The 19,713-nt window shown below is 37.0% G+C and overlaps 1 protein-coding gene across 3 annotated transcripts in view; it reads right to left on the bottom strand.

The window, feature by feature from the left end:
- The window catches only part of IMMP1L (inner mitochondrial membrane peptidase subunit 1), an 85,839-nt gene that overhangs the window by 14,973 nt on the left and 51,153 nt on the right, over positions 1 to 19,713 (bottom strand). For all 3 annotated transcript variants that reach the window (XM_056136270.1, XM_056136278.1, XM_056136260.1), the window contains 2 exons: positions 18,436 to 18,524; positions 16,127 to 16,253 (listed from right to left, as the gene is read on the bottom strand). In XM_056136270.1, the coding sequence (XP_055992245.1) occupies positions 16,127 to 16,253; positions 18,436 to 18,524 (216 nt within the window). The remainder of the gene's footprint in view (positions 1 to 16,126; positions 16,254 to 18,435; positions 18,525 to 19,713) is intronic.

Raw genomic sequence — 19,713 nt, 5'->3', positions numbered from 1 at the left:
GGTATTCCTAAATAGCACAAAGTTGTAGCAGGTATGCAATGATGACCTTTTTCATGCTCTCAGAAAGAGTCTAAATATATGGTAAGTCAGATATATGCTGTACAAAATATGTACTAAGTGTTTTAAACAAAATTTTTACCCCTCGGATTTTTAATTTATTCCTATAGATGAATCTCTGTAGTTTTTCCTAATTTCCTCTGGCATATAGAGATTGGATAGAAAACCATTTTATATCTGAAATGATATTTTAAGAGATCACAGGTTAAAAAAAATCTATCCTCCTGAAAGGATTAAAACTAAATAAGTTTGTAAGTCTACAACTGTACCTCATGGTGTTTCACTAATAGAGAGAGAGAGAGAGAGAGAGAGAGAGAGAGAGAGAGAGAGAGAGAGAGAGAGAGAGAGAAATAGAAATATGTGTGTGTGGGGGGGGGGGGGTTGGAGCAACAGTACAGTGGGTAGGGCATTTGCCTTGCACGCGGCCAACCGTTATTCGATTCGCATCCTCCCATATGGTCCCCCAAGCACCACCAGAAGTGATTCCTGAGTGCAGAACCAGGAAGAACCCCTAAGCATCGCTGGGTGTAACCCCCCAAAAAAACAAAATAACAGCAAAAAATATGTGTGTGTGGGGAGAGAGAGAGAGAGAGAGAGAGAGAGAGAGAGAGAGAGAGAGAGAGAGAGAGGGAGGCTTAAAAGTATATAAAAAATGCTCTACATCACATCACCAGGGAAATGCAAATCAAAATAATGAGATCACTATCACTATCACCCCGTTGTTCTTCAATTCGCTTGAGCGGGCCCAGTAATGTCTCCATCTGTCCCTGTCACATTCAAGTGTAGCCCAATGACATATTGCGGGCTCCTTCAGGGTCAGGGGAATGAGAACCATTTATTGTTACTGTTTTTGACATATCGAGTACACCACGGTTAGCTTGTCAGGCTCTGCCGTGCGGGCGGGATACTCTCAGTAGCTTGCCGGGCTCTCCGAGAGGGATGGAAGCTTTTGGGGCAGCCTCTAATCACCTTTACAGGTGTTCCTAGTCAGGCATATAGGCAGGTATGATACTCTCAGTAGCCTGCTGGGTTCTCTGAGAGTGAGAACTAGAGAATAAGAGGTTGGTTTTAGAGTCTCTGGATCCTGTCCGTTGATGGGGTTACACGGTAGTTGTCTAGGTACTAGAAGGTGGGGGAGCTGGGTGGAGGAGGCCCAGTCCCGAACTGAGCAGCCTTGGAGATCTCAGCCTCTGGTCCCCACACCTGGGTTCCTCTACCGGTTCCTCGTCCAAGGGTGTGGAGAGTGGTCTCTGCATGGCTGGGTCCTGGAGGTCTTCAGCTGTTGGGGCTCTGCTTGGGGCGGAGAAGAATACTCAACCCACCCTCCTCCAAGGGGCCCAGGGGAGGACAGCCAGTCTCAGGGGCAGGAGGCTCTGCCTTGTTCTCTTCAGGGAGCTTGGTTTTATAGTCTCTCGATGGCCATTGATGGGGTTACACAGCAGTTGGTGGGTGTAACTGCCTAGCTACTGGAAGGTGGGGGAGCTGGGTGGAGGAGGCATAGTCCCAAACCGAGCAGGCTTGGAGATCTCAGACCCAGGTCCAAATAATGAGATATCAACAATAAAATATCATCAGTGAGACCCAACACACATCAATAAGGACAAAACCAGTGTTGGTGGGGATGCAGAGAAAAGGACAGTTTATCTACTGCTGGTAGGAATGTCAATATTGTAAATCACAGTGACTAGAATAAAATTTTAAAAATCCCAAACCATTGAGTATGCTCATGGTACGCCCCTACTTGAAACAATAATACAAATAATTGAGATTTGTTTACCTTTTTATTTAATCTTTTTATTTTAAACTATACAACTCTCCCCACTATTTGTTCTATACATAGAAACCTGGCAGTTCCCCACTCTTCTGAACTTGAATATGATTAATTTGGCTAACTCATAACTTATCCTTTAGAACATCACCTTCCCAGTCTATAACAATGCTATCAACCCAAACAGATATATCTTCTGTGACTTATTATAGAAATCTATGTATAATTGTTACACAATACTGTCATTCCTTGCCTGCTCCTCAAATTTCAGCATAATCTGTCCAATAAGGCAACCACTGGTAATGCACATAGTTATTTAATTTCAGAAAGCATAATTTTAAAAGTCCTTGTTTTAACAATTAGGCTTCATGTGTTCAACAGCCACACATGCCTAGTAGCTATCATATCACAGAATGCAAATATAAAACATTCCATCTTTACAGAAACTCCTCTAGAACAGCTATGAAAGTGGCCATTTAGCCTGCTTTTACATAGTACTTGCCCTCAACTGCTCAATAAAATTTTGCTGAATTAACATGCTTGATTTGTAAAAGGAAGGAAAGGTGTAAAGTTACCTCCTGGCAAATATTATCCACCCTAACAAGCTCTTAAAGACCATTTCAGTCTTCTCTTCCACTCTACCACCAAGTCCAGTTATTCCAACTCCTCTGAGGGCACCTGGGATCCATATATTTGTAATCTGGTGCTGAAGGCTGCATCAACCTCTGTCCTTAGAATTACTCTGACTTCATTTTTATAGAGAAGTCAGGTCAAGTATCAAATTTCAGAGGAAGTTTCTAAAATCCTTCCTGATAACAGTAATATGTCTTCTAATCTTTTAGGTAATACATATTCTGAAGTTCGGAAACTTAAATTGCATACCTGATTTTTTATTTACCCTATTGTTTTAAGTACTTGGTCTCCTTTTTTTCTGCTTGTGAGCTTTGCATGTCTACTGTCTACAGAATCAACCACTATCTGTATTACACAAACAAAATAATTCCTAAATTTTGTTCAATATGAAAGTGATAACCTAGGATAAAAACATTCTCACATAACTGGATTAGCAATCCAATAGCTTGTAATTCCAAAATTTTCTAGTCAATTTAATATCTTCTTACATGCACATGTGCCTTTCTAATTCTTTAGATTCTAAACTTAGGTAGTGAATAGAGTGTGAATGGTTTTATACACTAAGATTAAAGGGCAGGAGGTGAGGGTCACAGAAATCTACAATTTTAATAAACCAAAATGGTATCACAAGATCTTCATGTAGCTGAATATTTCAAAAGATATTTGTACATATGCTACCTAGTCAACAGGAGCCTTACAGCAGACATGTATTAAAATAGGAAGTCATATGGCACTTAGAATGTAGTCTGAAGTGAACTGAAGTCTCCTTCAGCTTCTTTAAAAGCATGGCATGGTCAGAATTTGCATTTTCTCTTTTCTTTATGTGTGTGGTGGTGGCTGTGGGGATTGAACCCTAACCCTCACAAATGCAAAACCAGTGAAGTAACTCACACCCTGAGCCCAGTATCAATCTTATTTCTTCCCAATTACTTTCAGACATTGTATTGCCTCCTTAGGCTCACACTAATGCCAGTGACTTCCAACTTTGAGTGGTTAAAGTATTTTTAGTTGAGAAAAATGCAATTCCAGGAAGATTTGATATTCTTTATATAGAAACACTGATTTTAATATATAAGCATAATCATAAATACATATTCAAAGACATAAAATACATTTCTAAAAAATTAAGTTCTATAAATGGTATCTTATTCTTAAACTTATATCTAATTAGTATATTTTCAGAAAACATCACAAATGCTTATCCTGTGGGGACTTCAAAAGATGGTTCTTTTTTTTATTAATTTTACTATAATGAATCACCGTGAAATAAATATAGTTACAGAAAGATGGTTCTATAGTGCATACATCTGTAGAAAAACACCACAGAATTGTAAACAATAAATCAAATTTATCTTCAGAATTGTGTTAGCTATAGGATAAAAAAAATCATGTCATCTCCGCAGTAAACTTCACTTTAGCAAAAGAGTAAACATCTTTCCTCTACATCAGCTGCAATCAAGGCATTAGCAATATGCCATGATTGATTATCCTGGGAGCTGTTGCTGAGAAATGGATATTTAGCACAGGTTTTTATCACTATAGTCTGCAGAAAGCAAGCCCTTTGTTTAGATATCCTTGTTTTAATAAGTGACATTATTAAGGTAGTTCTTCTATTTAAATGACATCGGACTTAGTGTATCAGCAGCTTACAATAAACAAACCCATTAAATTTGATGATTTCTTTCTCTACATAGAAGTACTCTTTCTGTTTATAATACAAGTGGCAATATAAGACCATATGGTTCTGACTTTTAGCTGAAGTAAATGACATTAAAACAAACAGAAAAGTAGCATTCAGATAGCCAAGGATTAGAACTATAACCAAAATACATTGAACACATTAAGGAGCTATTAGTGTTAACTATATAAAGCAACCACTTTCTAATGCAGTCCAATTAGTAAAATTGTTTTTCAGCTTGCCAATAAGTTTTATTTAAATATTTTTCAATTATGTCATAAAGAATTTTATTACTGGCATATATTGTTCCATTTTCAAGTTTTTCTTTAAAGAACACTATACAACTAATCAGATATCCCGAAACATTTAAATAGTTGTTTTTGGAATGTTTGCTCAAGTCCACATTTTTTACATTTCTGCCAGTAACAATAATTATGGTAATAGCATGCAATAATTTAAAAGGAGAAAGTGAGAACTACTACATTCCATATTTACCTACCATCACACTGTGATAACAGATTATTCTTTGGTGAAACATTAAGAACTGAGAGAATTTAAATATTATGATATATTTATAGGGCCCAATGAAAGTAGAAACATAATGTGTCTAATAAGGTTAGAACAGATGTTTGCTTTAACAGTAATAGGCAGAAGATCCCAAACTTACTTAACCCCATTTTTTAGAAAAGAAAAAATTACTGAGTATATCCCTAGGCCCAAGAAATACTTCATCTTTAAGTAAAAAAAAAAAAAAAAACAGAAAGAGCCTCCATTTTGTACTACTTTTACCCCCAGGATCATTTCAGCACCCTCCAGTATTGCCTATCTTGGAAACCACAGTTCTACAGAACTATCCTGAAACTTGAATGGTAATATTTCTATTAATATGTCTACTATTTGAACACAGCTGACTGCAATGAATGAGAAACTAAAATTCAATAGTTATAATTACTTAAAAGATTTTTCTTAAAATCCTTCATTTTTAAAACCCTTCATGACATTTATGAGAAGGAAACAAAGAATGCAGTCTACCAACTACAAGTAAAAACTCTACCACCATTAAACCCAACCAATGAAATGATCAAAAGAAAAAAGAGCATTTGAATAGCAGCTAACTATGTCTAAAAGGCAAATGCAATTCTGTGGAAATGTAGAAAACATTGATGACCACAGAACCTAATTAGTAGGCAATGGCTTTGTTGCAGTCAACTTAAACTTCATCATAATCACTATGGCATTTCTTGGGACACCAAACTTTCAAAATGAGAAAGGCAAGTTCAAGGTATCCCAATGTAGTACTTCTTTAGAAGAATGAGTCTAAATCAAGTTCAGAGTACTTCAGACTGTTAATACAAGGTTGGGTGAATTTTTAGTCTGCTCAGTGAAAGAGCTAACTCATACACTGAAGTGAAGATACTAAGCCGACTATTAGGTGTATAATTCTAGAGTTCAGGAAAGAGACTGCAGTGCTAGGATTCAAGAGCTTACAATAAAGGTAGACCACCTAAAGTGGGAGTGTATATAAACAAGAGAAGTTGTTTAATATATGAACCTGTAAGTGGATTTAAACAAAAGAAGTTATTTAATATATGAACTCATGTTTGGAAGAACTTGTAATAGAAGCTCAGAAGATGCAGTGACATAGAGCTTTTCTCTGGGGGGAAATAGGTGTCCCAATAACAAAGGGAAACCAGGTTTTGGGGAAAAAAATTTCAGATACTACAAGTAAAGTGAGAATCAAAAATTGACCAATGAATTACCAAATAGAAGTTATTGGGGAACATTATCAACAACTGTTTTAATGAAACAGTCTAACTGGAAGTCTCTCAAAGAGAGAATATGAAATTTCAAGAGGAGTCAGCATTCACAACTCTTTACTATGAGAAGATACATTATCAAAAGACATTTGTTTACATCTTAAACTTTATAGCACATTTTCTGCTGACAGGTACTTACTATATTTCAACATGCCTAATTGTACCACTGCCACACTAAGGGCCAAAGTCACACAACTGGTGCTAAGGAGATACTTCAGGGGTGCCTGCCTTGCATGTGCAAGGTACCTGGCACAGCATATGTTCCCCAGCTCTCAGTACTGCTGGAGATAGTCCTGGAAGACCCCATCACAACTGGGCACTGCTGAATGACTGACCTGGCCAGAATACTGAACAGCTCAGCCCAGTTAGATAAACTGATAGGAGTGGCTCCAGCTCCCCAAGCAGTGCTTGGGAGTCCCCATCAGAAATAAAGTCCCAATAAACCTATACAATATTATCCTAAGATTGTACATTATTATTGTCTCATTATTAAGCATTTTAATTTTATTAAAGCTCACAATTAACTTCATAAAAAAATAGTTCTGTATTTGAGTCCAGTACCTATAAACCTTAAGGGGCATTATACCATCTAAATAAGATTTCATTCTGTCTACTAAGCAAATCACTAAGAAAATGAATCTTCGTGTGTTGCACTTTTTGTTTAATATTTTCTGTTCAACTGAATATTTTCTGGGAAAATTAAGTGATTTCTACCAACAAATGAAAAATTCTAATGGTTTAAAAATGCAAGCCATACAAGATATTTAAACAGAGTGTATTTCTTTTGAGACTCATGAATTAAGCTCGTATCAGTGCAGACAATGCTTATTCCTAACCAAAGAAAAGAATTACCGGCATCAATACCATTGAAATAAGTAAAACCCACTGCAAAAGCACCTTCAGAAGAATTGCTTAGTTTCCAAATGTTTAATGTAAAAAATAAATCATGGTTTGTAAGCGTTGCTTGCCACTTGGACTTTTAGAACTCTGGATGAATAAAATGGTTCCACATCACTTAACCAATGATATGCTTGTATCTCTTTGTTGCCAACTTATGAACAATGCTATTTCTTTCATATGCTAAACTCTATATTCTAGGTTCCAAATGACAAATTTGGTATTTTGCTTTCTGCCGTATTGCTTTCTGCCGTATCTGCTTAGGAGAATAAATGTTATTGTAGGTTTGAGCTGTGTGTGTGGGTGTGTGGGGGTGTGTGTGTGTGTGTGTGTGTGTTTTGCCTGCAGTTCTAATATTTGTTATCTAGCTCAATCAAGGACTGAATAGTAATGTCTTCACCTTTAAATGACATAAATGTTCCAGATGCAATGATAAGGAGAAGAAAAGCATTTTATAAAATACAGCACCAATGTGCTGCTGCGATACTTAAAAAAGGAACACTCTAAAGAGGTAGGGTCTGCAAACAGTCTACATATTGTTTCATAGTACTCTAACCTCCAACTTGGCTCAATTTTGGGGATAAATCACATTGACTAATGGAACACATTTACTGAAAGTTTTGCAATAGTTACAAACTCCTATTTTTTTTTAAATCTACAAAATCTTTGTTTTTTACTAAATTGCTGGTTTTGCCTAGCTGGTCAAACATGGAAGAGAAAATGGTTCCAGTGTTCCTGTAGGTCCTAGTTTAGGAACAGGCATCAGAGTAAGGTTTTACTTGTTTCTTTTTTTTATTAATTTTTTTTATTAAATCACCGTTAGCTACAATTACAAAACTTTCATGTTTGAGTTTCAGTCATACAATGATTGAACATTTATCCCTCCACCAGTGTACATTTTTCTACTATCAATGTCCCCAATATCCCTCCCTTCACTCCATCGCACCCCTCATTCTGCCTTTATGGCAGACAATTTCCCTCTTAATCTCTCTCTACTTATGGGTATTATGGTTTGCAATACAGATATTGAGAGGCCATCATATTTGGTTCTTTATCTATTTTCAAGTAACCCAGTGTTTCAATGTAACCCAATGTTTCAATGTGGTCAATCTTACTGGTGATAAGACAATTACAACACACGAAACAATCTTTGCTATCAGAGTTTTAAAAACTAAAGACTATATCCAGCAATAGAGAGAAAACAGATGCTCTTATTATTTAAAGATTATAAATGACTAAAGCTTTGCTTGAAATATTTTTACAACATCTACTAAAACTGCATCTACTCTTTACCAAATAACCCCATTACAAGAAATAAAAACACCATTATTATATATGTGTAAAAACATGTCTTTGCAATATGGTTAAAAAGTTGAAAAGTAAAAAAAAAAAATCTAAGTTCATCAAATGGGAATTGGTATAACTCACATGGTTACTTTTAATTAAGGAATATATCCATATAGTGACCCACATAGATCTTGGAGCAACTCTTAAATTCCTGACATCTATACAGTATGCCAAATGTATCAAAAAGCTGGGATTCATTAAGTGAATAAAAAAATTAATGAAGATATCAAATATGATCTCATTTATTTTTATAAAATGGGAATATAAGTTTCTGTGGGAGAAGAATCTTGCCAAGAATTGAGAGAAATAAGAGAGGTAAGAAAATAAAAATTGAAAAACTGACTGCATTGGCATGCTGATCCCAGTCATGTTTGTCATCTGACAAAATTTCCCTGATTTTATTGGGGGATGGGAAAGCAGTCAGAGGATCTCTGCTCTGGGTCCCATTGAACCCAGAGTCACCAAAGTCACAGAGTTCACAAAGGGAGCATAAAATGAGGACCCCATAACCGTGCCACGGACTCTGCGCCAGGCTGTTTTCACTCAGGAGCACCCCAGAGAGGGGCAGGTAAAAGCCCTCCCCGCCCCAAGGGACCACTCTTGGCAGCCGACATCCACTACTCAATCTCCGCCACGTACCACGCTCAGGCCGAGTCTCACATATGAGCAAACATTCCTGGACAAATCATAAGACACTCCCTACCAATTTTCCATAATTACTACATATTGGAGTGATAGCACAGTGGGTAGGGCATTTGTCTTGCCTCCGTCTCTTGGAGAGCCTGGCAAGCTACTGAAAGTATCCTGCCCACATGGCAGAGCCTGACAAGCTCCCCATGACGTATTCGATATGCCAAAAACAGTAAAAAGTCTCACAATGAATACGTTACTGGTGCCCGCTAGAGCAAATCGATGAACGGGAGGACAGTGCTACAGTGCTAACACACCGTATTTGATGTGGGTTCAGACAGTAAGCAACAAGTCATAGAGGGAAACATATATATATATATATATATGTACATATATACACACACACATATATGCACTGTAGCACTGTCCTCCTGTTGTTCACTGATTTGCTCGAGCGGGCCCAGTAACGTCTCCATTATGAGTCTGTTGTTACTGTGTTTGGCATATTGAATACATCACAGGGAGTTTGCCAGGCTTTGCCATGCAGGCGGGATTCTCTCTGTAGCTTGCCAGGCTCTCCGAGAGGGATGGAGGAATCGAACTCAGGTTGGCCACGTCGATGTATATATACATACATATATATGTGTATATATATGACTCTCAAGAGCCCGGCAAGCTACTGAGAGTATTCCACCAACACGGCAGAGCCTATCAAGCTACACATGATTTATTTGATATACCAAAAACAGTAACAATAATGGGTCTCATTCCCCTGACCCTTAAAAGAGCCTGTAATATGGCAGCGACGGGAAAGACGAGTAAGGAGCGGCTGCTAAAATCTCAAGGATGGGACGAATAGATACGTTACTGGCGCCTGCTCGAGTAAATCAATGAACAATGGGATGACCGTGATAGTCATCTATTTTCAGCACACATCTTCCATCCCAAGCGATCCCTCCAACCATCGACTTAGTGATCCCTTCTATACCAGCTGCCTTCTCCCCCAATTCATAAGGAAAGCTTTCAACCATGGAGCAATTTCCCTGGCTCTTGTCTCTACCGTCATTGGATGTTAGTCTCATATGATGATGCTTTATATTCCGCAAATGAGTTCAGTCATTCTATGTTTGTCCCTCTCTTTCTGACTCATTTCACTTAGCATAATATTTTTATGACCATCCACTTATAAGCAAATGACTTCATCTTTTCTAATAGCTGCATAGTATTACATTGTGTAGATGTACCAAAGTTTCTTTACCAGCCATTTGTACTCAGGCACTCGGCTTGTTTTCTGATTCTTGCTATTGTAAACAGTGCTGCAATGAATATACAGGTATAGATGTCATTTCAACTGTTGTTTTTTTGGGTTTTTTTGCACCCTCGGGATACATTCCCAGAAATGGTATTGCTGGATCAAATGCAAGCTCAATTTCAAGTTTTTTGAGAAATGTCCATATTGTTTTCCAAAAAGGCTGGACCACTTGGCATTCCCACCATCAGTAAAGGAGAGTACCTTTCTCCCCACATCCACACCAACACCAATGCCAGTCTCTGTGCTGTGAGATGATAATTCTTTGTTTTTTTGATATGCATCTCCCTGATGATTAGTGATGAAGAATATTTTTTCATGTGCCTTTTAGCCATTCAAATTTCTTCTTTGAAAAAGTTTCTGTTCATTTCATCACCCCATTTTCTGATGGGATTGGATGTTTTCTTCTTTAGAGTTTAAGCAGTGCCTTGTATATCCTTGATATTAACCCCATTAATATCAATATAACTGAAGGTTATTGGGTGAATATCCTTTCACATTCCATAGGCTCTCTTTGTATCCTAGTCACTGTTTCTTTTGAGGCACAGAAACTTCTTAGTTTAAGATAGCCCCATTTGTTATCTCTGCTTCCACTTGCTTGGTCTGTGGTGTTTTATCTTTGAAGAGAACTTTGGCTTCAATGTCATGGAAGGTTTTGCAGACCTTTTCTTCAATGTACTTTATGGATTCTGGTCTGATGTTAAAGTATTTAATTAATTTTTATCTGACTTTTGTGCATGGTGTTAGGTACAGTTCTGAGTCCCTCCCCTCTTTTGGCGTGTAGCTGTTCAGTTTTGCCAGCACCATTTGTTAAAGAGGCTTTCCTTGCTCCACTTTACATTTCCTTCTTCCTTATTAAAGATTTAGATGATCATATATTTGAGGATGTGTGTAAGGCTATTCAACCCTATTTCATAGTCTGCAGATCTGTCTTTGTTCCAATACTATGTTGTTTTAAATATTACCGCTTTGTACTACAGTTTGAGGTTGGGAAGGGTGATGGCTCCTATCTTTTTATCCCCAAGAATTGCTTCAACTATTTGTGGGGGCTTATTGTTCCATATGCAGTTCAGAAGTGTTTGGTAAATTTTTTCAAAGAATGTCATGGGTATCCTTATAGGAATCACATTGAATCTGTATAATGCTTTGGGGAGTATTGCCATTTTAACAATGTTAATTCTCCCAATCCATGAGCAGAGGATGTGTTTCCATTTCCTCATGTCCTCTTTTATTTCTTGAAGTAATGTTTTGTAGTTTTCTTTGAACAGATTCTTTACCTCCTTAGCTAAGCTGATTCCAAGGTACTTGATTTTCGAAGGCATGAGTGTGAATGGGATTGCTTTTTTTTTTTCATATCACTATATTCTCTCTCATTATTTGAATATAGAAAAGCCATGGACTTAAGCACATTGACTTTACTGCCTGCAGCTTTCCAAGACTATTGTTTCTAGAAGCTTCTTGGTAGAAGCTTTAGGATTCTCTAAGTATACTTTCATGTCATCTGCAAATAGTGAGAAATTGATTTCTTCCTCTCCTACTGGCCTACTGGTTGTCCTTAATATCTTTTTCTTGCCTAACTGCTATGGCAAGTACTTCCAGTACTATACTGAATAGAAGTGGTGAGAGTAGGAATTCTTCTCTTGTCCCTGATCTTAGAGGGAAGGCTCTGAGTTTTTCCCCACTAAGCATAATGCTTGCCGTGGGCTTGTGGTAGATGGCTTTGACAATACTGAGGAAAGTTCTTGAGAGTTTTCATCATAAACAGGTGATGGATCTTGTCAAATGCTTTCTCTACATCTACTGATATAATCATATGGTTTTTATCTTTTCTTTTGTTGATATGATGGGTTATATTGTTTGACTTCTGAATGTTAAATCATCCTTGCATCCCTGGGATGAAGCACACTTGTTCATGGTGTATGATCTTTTTGATGAATTGTTGGATTCTATTTGCAAATATCTTATTAAGGATCTTCACATCTGTGTTTATCAGAGATATTGGCCTCTAATTTTCTTTCTTTGTGGTGTTTCTGTTTGCTTTTGGTAATAGCATGATATGTGCCTCATAGAAACTGTTTGGGAGAGTTTCTGTTTCTTCAATTTCCTGGAATAGCTTATAAAGGACTGACAATAAGTCCTCTTTAAATTTTGGAAGAATTTGCTAGTGAATCTATTTAGACCTGGGCTTTTGTTTTGGGGAAGACTTTTCATTATTGTTTCAATTTTTTTGATAGTGACAGGTCTGTTCAGATATTCCAAATCTTCTTGGCTCAGCCTTGGAAAGTTATAGGAATCCAGGAATGTATCCATTTCTTATAAGTTCTCTTGTTTCATGGCATACAAACTTTCAAAATAATCTGATGATCTTTTGAATTTCTTTGGTTTCTGTTGTGATGCCCCCTTTTTCATTTCTGATTTAGTTTATTAGGGATCTCTCTCTCTCTTTCTCTCTCTTTCTCTCTCTCTCTTTGTGAGTCTTGCTAGTGGTTTATCAATCTTCTTTATTATCTCAAAGAACCAGCTCTTGGGATGCTGGGAATCGAACCCGAGTTGGCCGCATGCAAGGCCTACCTGCTGTGCTATTGCTCCAGCCCTCAAGAATATTTTTTAAAGATTTACATATTATAGTTTTATTTTTGTTTTATCTGAAAACTTAGATTTCATCTAAATCCTTTTGTTTTGCTATTTCTCCCTTAATAACCCCACCAAATAAAATAGAAACTACAACAATGATGTGGTGTTTAACTGTGTAGGGAGTGGACTATAATTAATTGATTTGTTCTGTCTTATGAGAAAACTATTTCTAGTCTCAAGTATTTCTTGTTGCTAAAGCAACTTAGACATGACTAGAAGGCCTCATTTCAAATGTCTCACAAAGGTAAAATCATCATGTCAAATCTGATGTTCTGGATATTCTTCCAGAATCAGAAAAAAAAATAGTTATATGGAACCACATCATCATCATCATCATCATCATCATCATCATCATCACCACCACCACCACCACCACCACCACCGTCATCATCATCATCATCTTCAGGTAGCAATATAAGTAGTCTGATAAGATTTAAAATATCTGCACTGGTGAATCAGTCTATTGTAGATCGTACATTAATAATTTAGCATTTTATTGATCAAACTTACAGAACAATCAGATTGTTAAAATTCAAAATAAATTAGCAATAATGAAAACAACTTAAAAATTATATGCCTGCATGGGGGACAGAGACAGGTAGAGACAGTTGACAGATGCATAGGTAATTTAATAATGACAAAAATTAAAGAGTGTAAATTAAATCACAGTGATCACGGTCCTCCCGTTGTTCATCGATTTGCTTGAGCAGGCCCAGTAACGTCTCCATCATGAGACTTGTTACTGTGTTTGGCATATCGAATACGTCACGAGTACTTGCCAGGCTCTGCCGTGTGGGCGAGATACTCTCGGTAGCTTGCTGGGCTCTCCAAGAGGGGCGGAGGAATCGAACTCGGGTTGGCCATGTTGGCCGCTTGTAAGGCAAACGCCCTACCGCTGTGCTATCAGAAGAATATGGCTAAGTAAATAAAGGCCACTCTTCTTCATAAGCTGTGATAGCCATCATGTGATTGAAAAAAGGAGCTAACAAATCATGCCTGCTCTTCACTCTTCTGTTCTAAAGATCCTACTTTCTTCTAACTGGATAAAGAAGTTGACTACACCAATGATATATACAATTTTTAATTCTAAAATATAAAATAGTACTGAAAAACTAATCTATTTGATTATCAATTTTTCTACTAAGGCCATTAAAAATATATCTATATTTTAAGAGTTACAACCCTCAAACTTTATTAAAGACAGCAGCATTACTAATGATGTCAAGGTACTTTTTATGAAAACTCTTCACAAATATTACTATGCTTATATTCATAACTGATAACTTGACCAGAGCTATACTGACACTGGGTAGTAACCACCTCCTACAAGTCCATTCTAACCAGTACAAATTTATTCTTGGGTTCTGGCCTATTGTAAAACTTCTGCTCTGGGGACAGGAATGATAGTATAGTAGGTAAGGCCTTGCACATGGCTGAGCCAGGTTCATCCCCAGCATCCCACATGGTTCCCTGAGCACTGCCAGGAATTATTTGAGTGCACAATCAGGAATAGCCCTGAGCATCGACAGGCGTGCCCAACCTCCAACACTCCACAAAAAAATTTTGTTCTGTAGATTTTTAAAATCCGTATCTAAATAAGTTAACAGGCAAGACTGGAGATAAGAAACACTTGGGAAAATTCAAAATACAGCAAGGTGGAAGAAAGCTCATTTTTCACCAGAAAATCTACTAAACAGAGATAAAGCTGGAAATGAGTAAGAAAACTGCTGGTTTCCACTGAAAACCCTTCTAAATAAGGAGTCTAGACTACATTTGGTTGTTACTTCTTTTTCTCCTCCAATGTATATAAATAACTTCTTAGCTTTTTCTTATGCTTTTATGACCAAATATTTTTCTTTTATTTTATTGTTATTATTTTAAAATTCAATCACAGTGAGGTGTTACAAAGTTGTTCATGATTGAGTTAGTTATATAGTGTTCCAACACCCATCCCTTCACCAGAGTACATTTTCCACCATCAATATCCCCAGTTTCCCTCCCACTGCACGCCACACATACACCTGCCTCTATGGCAGCCAATTTTCTCTCTCTCTCTCTTTCTCTCTCTCCCCCTCTTTCTCTACCCCCTTCTGTCTCTCTTCTCTGTCTCTCTCTCTTCTCCCTCTTTCTTTCTCTCTCTTTCCTGTTTCGGGTCTTATGGTTTGTGATACATGTACTGATACAGCAACACTTGTTCCTATCCAAAATGATCATTTTCAACTATTACTGTCATACTGGTCCCTTCTCTGATCTAACTGCCTTTTGCCCCCACTACTGTTGACCCTGACATTTTTGAACAGCAGTGGTTAACTGTAGTTATCTCAGTTGTACAAGGAACCTGAGAATGAGGATATGGGCCGTCAGTCTAGGACAACAGATGCACAAAGACTCATGTGCGTACAATGGCAGAGACACAGTCACCCACACAGACCATAGACTGTAGTCATATGACAAAGTTTATTAGGAAAAGCAATGGTTAAACAGAGGCTGAGAGAATGTGCCTACATGCACTAACCAGCAGGTGGTAAAGAGAGGTAGGGTATTATTAAGACTAGGCAGAAGCTGCTGGAGCACTGTCCTTGATGCTCTCCGGCACAGCCCAGGTTGAAGTATAGCTGACATCCAAAGATGTCTGTTTCCCATGTATCAAACCATTGGTAGCTCAAAGTCAATTAATCTATGTTATTCTTAGAAATGTCAGGTCCCCCTAGAAACAGCCGGGTTCTAAGAGAAGTCAGGACCCAGGGCACTCCCTACAGGCCCAGCGACTTCTAGTGGTGAAAGGGTGTCAGGGAGAACTCCAACAGTCAACCATGCTGCAAATGATCCTCAATTAGGATCTGTCTGGTTTTCTCACGATTGAACTATTAAATATTAGAGTTTCTTTTGCAAGAATGCCACAAGAAGTGATGAACTGCTCAATGCTGAATTCAAGAATTACAATATGCTAGCAAGCCTAATTATTGGATAAGTTAATCTAATCTCAGCAAAGGGGCTGTCTGCTAGGTCTCTACTAAACCTTACATCTGGAAAAAAGTTCTATTTTTCTCTTTGTAATAAATTCCAGGGGAGATGCACTTTGAGTCTATATTACTATACCATTTTTCCTAAAGCTTTTATACAATATAGCTAGCACCCATTGATCAATTTTGTTTGATTAATGAAGCATTCATATAAATTTCTAAAGGGAAATAAAGTGCATAAAATAGAGTAGTCAAACTGCTGCTGATAATAAACATCTAACTTTACAAATGCAGTATTTTACTGTATAGGCAAACTTTGAAAAAGCTATTTTTGACATGTGGTCAGTTAATATTAATCAACCAGGAATACAAAATAATTGAAATGTTACTTACATAACTATGGCTTTTAAAGAAATCTGATGGACTATTTGTGAGGACTTTGTCTCCTTCCAAACCAATTACTCTTTTACAAATATTAGCTTTTGGGTCATTTGGACTTTTTGCAATCACAATGTCACCTCTGAGGGAGAAAAAAAAAATCAAAGTATCACTTATTTCCTAAGTATAAACATATGCATAGCAATCTTGAAATACTTTCATAAGAAAACATAAATAAGGTCATATACTTTATCTCCTCATAGTCTAAGCCTTTCAACATTTTCACACATTCCATAGCAGCTTCGGGAAACTTTGTGAGCAACCTTAGTGGTTTCAAAATTCAAGGAATGTAATTTTTATTTGTTTTTTGGCTATTTAGGTTATACTTGGCGCTGTTCAGGTATTAGATGCCAGGGATCGAAACCAGGTTGGCTCTGTACAAGGAAAATGCCCTATCTGCTGTGGCCCCTATCACTGTAACCCCAAGGAAAGTAATGTTTAGAAAAGCTATTAGTATATTCTATAGCCATTGAAATGCCAGCCAGCTTTAACAAGATTACCAGGATGGGGCCCCAGGCCTCTGAAACAATGCTTGAGAACCCCAACCCCCCCCCCCCCCCACATACAAAATTAAGACAAAGTAACAAGTCTGAATTTTCCTCAAGTGTTCTGTGCATCTTACTGAAAAGAGACCTAGATGTTCATTTTGCCTAAATTGCAAGATATTTATTCTCTGATAGTTTTAGAAACAGGAAGCTTAAAAAAACCTCTTGACAAGGATCAGAATTCTGTACTAAAGAGATAAAAGAAAAAAAACTCAGAATATAAATATTTTGAAGTAGAGATTATTAACTACCTTCATTGTAAAGTGACTCTGGTATGTCTCATATATGCCAAATGTTGAGGAATCCTGCAACCTAAGGAAATTCCTGATAGACTATAAATAAAATAAGACCTTAATTTGCTGAATATAGCCATTGAAATTCATCTAAATGCTACACTCAGCATTTTATTTGAATGCAGAGTAGCTTAAAAGACAATATTGAGCTATTCATTAAAAAAACCAGAAAACTGTGAAGTTTAGATTCCTCTTAATTAATTAATTAACCTCATTAATGAGAAAAATCATAATAAATAAGATTCTTGGTTCCCGACATAAACAGTGCTATATCAAAGACTGTAATAAATGCTTATAGTGAATAAGACCACCCTCAATACAAATACAATTTTTTATTGATGTAAAATATTTTTATTTTTTTATTTTTTATTTTGGTTTTGAGGGTAACACCCAGCAGTACTCAGGAATCACCCCTGACAGGGATTGGGGGAACTATACGCAGTGTTGGGGATTAAACCCAGGTTGGTTATTTGAAGGCAAGCACTACCTACTGTACTATCTGTGTCTCATATAAAATTATTTTAAAAAATTAGCTCCCCTCCTTCTATTTCCAGGGCATTGAGACACAGTGGTAAGAGAACATGCCTTGAATGCATGCAACCAAATTGGACTAGATCCCCAAAGGTCCTGCCACTACCAGGCCCAAGCACTAAACTCTCAACCTGCTTTCCTAAATATTGATGAAATGGTTGCCTGAGAACAACTTGTGAGGTCTATAAAAAACAAAATACACAAAAACCAAATCCCTGATTTGGGTATGTAATATAGATCCTAATTCCTTAGATCTTGACAATATATTCTAGGACCATTGGCCCCAGCTCCTCAAAAAAAAGTAACAGGTTTAAATGTACAATATAAATGGGTCAGCTATTTATTTGGGACAATGATATAAGGGACATAAAGCCCCAAAAATATCCTGCTCAGAAATATACTTCAAACAACTGATACAGAGAAAATGTTAAATCCAAAATTTAATATAGGTGATCATTAATATAGATATTTACAATGTATTTTTTAAATATAAAGTTAAGAAAATTGGAGCACTATAGCACTGTCCTCCCATTGTTCATCGATTTGTTCGAGTGGGCACCAGTAATGTCTCCATTGTGACATTTGTTACTGTTTTTGGCATATCGAATACATCAAGGTACCTTGCCAGGCTTTGCCGTGCAGGCAGGATACTCTCGGTAGCTTGCGGGGCTCTCCGAGAGGGTCGGAGGAATCGAACCTGGGTCAGCGCATTCAAGGCTAATGCCCTACCTGCTGTGCTATCACTCCAGCCCAACAAGTCTCACAACGGAGACTTTACTGGTGCCTGCTCGAGCAAATCAATGAACAATGGGAGGACAGAGCTACAGTGCTAAAAAAAAATTAAGAAAAGAAAAAGCAACTGTTATTTAAGTTTTCATCATAGAAAAAAATTTACCTTTGGATACCATAAAAATGTCGACTAAGATTTTCTGCAAAGACAACATCTGAATTTTGAATGGTAGGCTCCATTGATGGTCCAGAACACTAAAAAGAGAGGTAATTTGTAATATGTGCACAAAACATTTTAAAGTTTAACATAAGCAATATATATGAGCAGGCTTAAAAGAATTAAGCAAATATTCTTTAATCCTGAAGGCTGCTCCTAACTGCTCCCAGATTGCAATTCCCAGATATTTTCAACTCCATCAAGTGACAAAGAAAAAAAAATATATTACGAATAGTTTACTGGGAATGCATTATGAGTAAAAAGACATTTTTCCAAATATCGGCAGTCTGTAGAATGTAGGATCATACAAGCAAGAACCATGTCTCTTATCCCCAGTTATGTAATAACAAAGACTAAAGAACTGTGCTCTGACATAAAGTTGCCCCAAAACTATTTAATAAATCAATTGTAATTGTAAAGTACCCCGTACCCACAATAGTAATTTATTGTTACCAGACTTTCTCAATGCCTAGCCCTTTTTTTGCAAAGATACTTAATCATTTGTGTAACTATAACTTGCTTTTCTACAGAAAAATGCTGGTGTAATGGCATACACTGTTAGACTTTTCATACCAGAATATCATTTATACCTCAAAACTATACTAATTGATCTCTGCCAGCTTAAAAATATAAATACAATTTTCATTTACTCTATTAAGATTTAAATTTCTACTCAGATCTTTCTACTTGGACAGAAACACAGGTAACACAAGGAAAATTTATATTTGCTACCTTAGTAGCTACTGGAAGACTCATATAAATTTAAAAGAACTTAAGAAGGAATTTCAATTAAATATATTTATTTGTATTACTGCTGCACAACGTGTGGTTACACAATTATCAACTTGTTAGAGTAAATCTGATTTTTTTTTATAAATACCACCACCGCTCAACTCAATGCCTGGTAGCAGGTGAGGCATTTGCCTTGGATATGGCTAATCTCACTTGTATCCAAGGGATCACATATGGTCCCCCTGAAATCTGCTCCGAGTGATCCCTGAGAACAGCGAGGTATGGCCCAAAAAAGAAAAAGAAATTCAAAAGTCACTACACTAATCATTAAATCACTTATTATTTCATATACATGTTCAAAGGTTAATAAAGGCATGTTTGATAAATTCATCATGTAATATTAAGAAAAAAACATTCATAGGAGGGCAGCCTTACATTTTAAATGTTAACACCAGACAAAATAATCATTGGTTTTAATGGCAGTTAAGACCCAGA

The sequence above is a fragment of the Sorex fumeus genome, unplaced genomic scaffold, assembly GCF_029834395.1.
Source record: "Sorex fumeus unplaced genomic scaffold, SorFum_2.1 ptg000007l, whole genome shotgun sequence".
Lineage (NCBI taxonomy): Eukaryota > Metazoa > Chordata > Mammalia > Eulipotyphla > Soricidae > Sorex > Sorex fumeus.
Note: the sequence above shows the minus strand (reverse complement) of the source record. Positions and strands in the feature narration are given on the sequence as shown.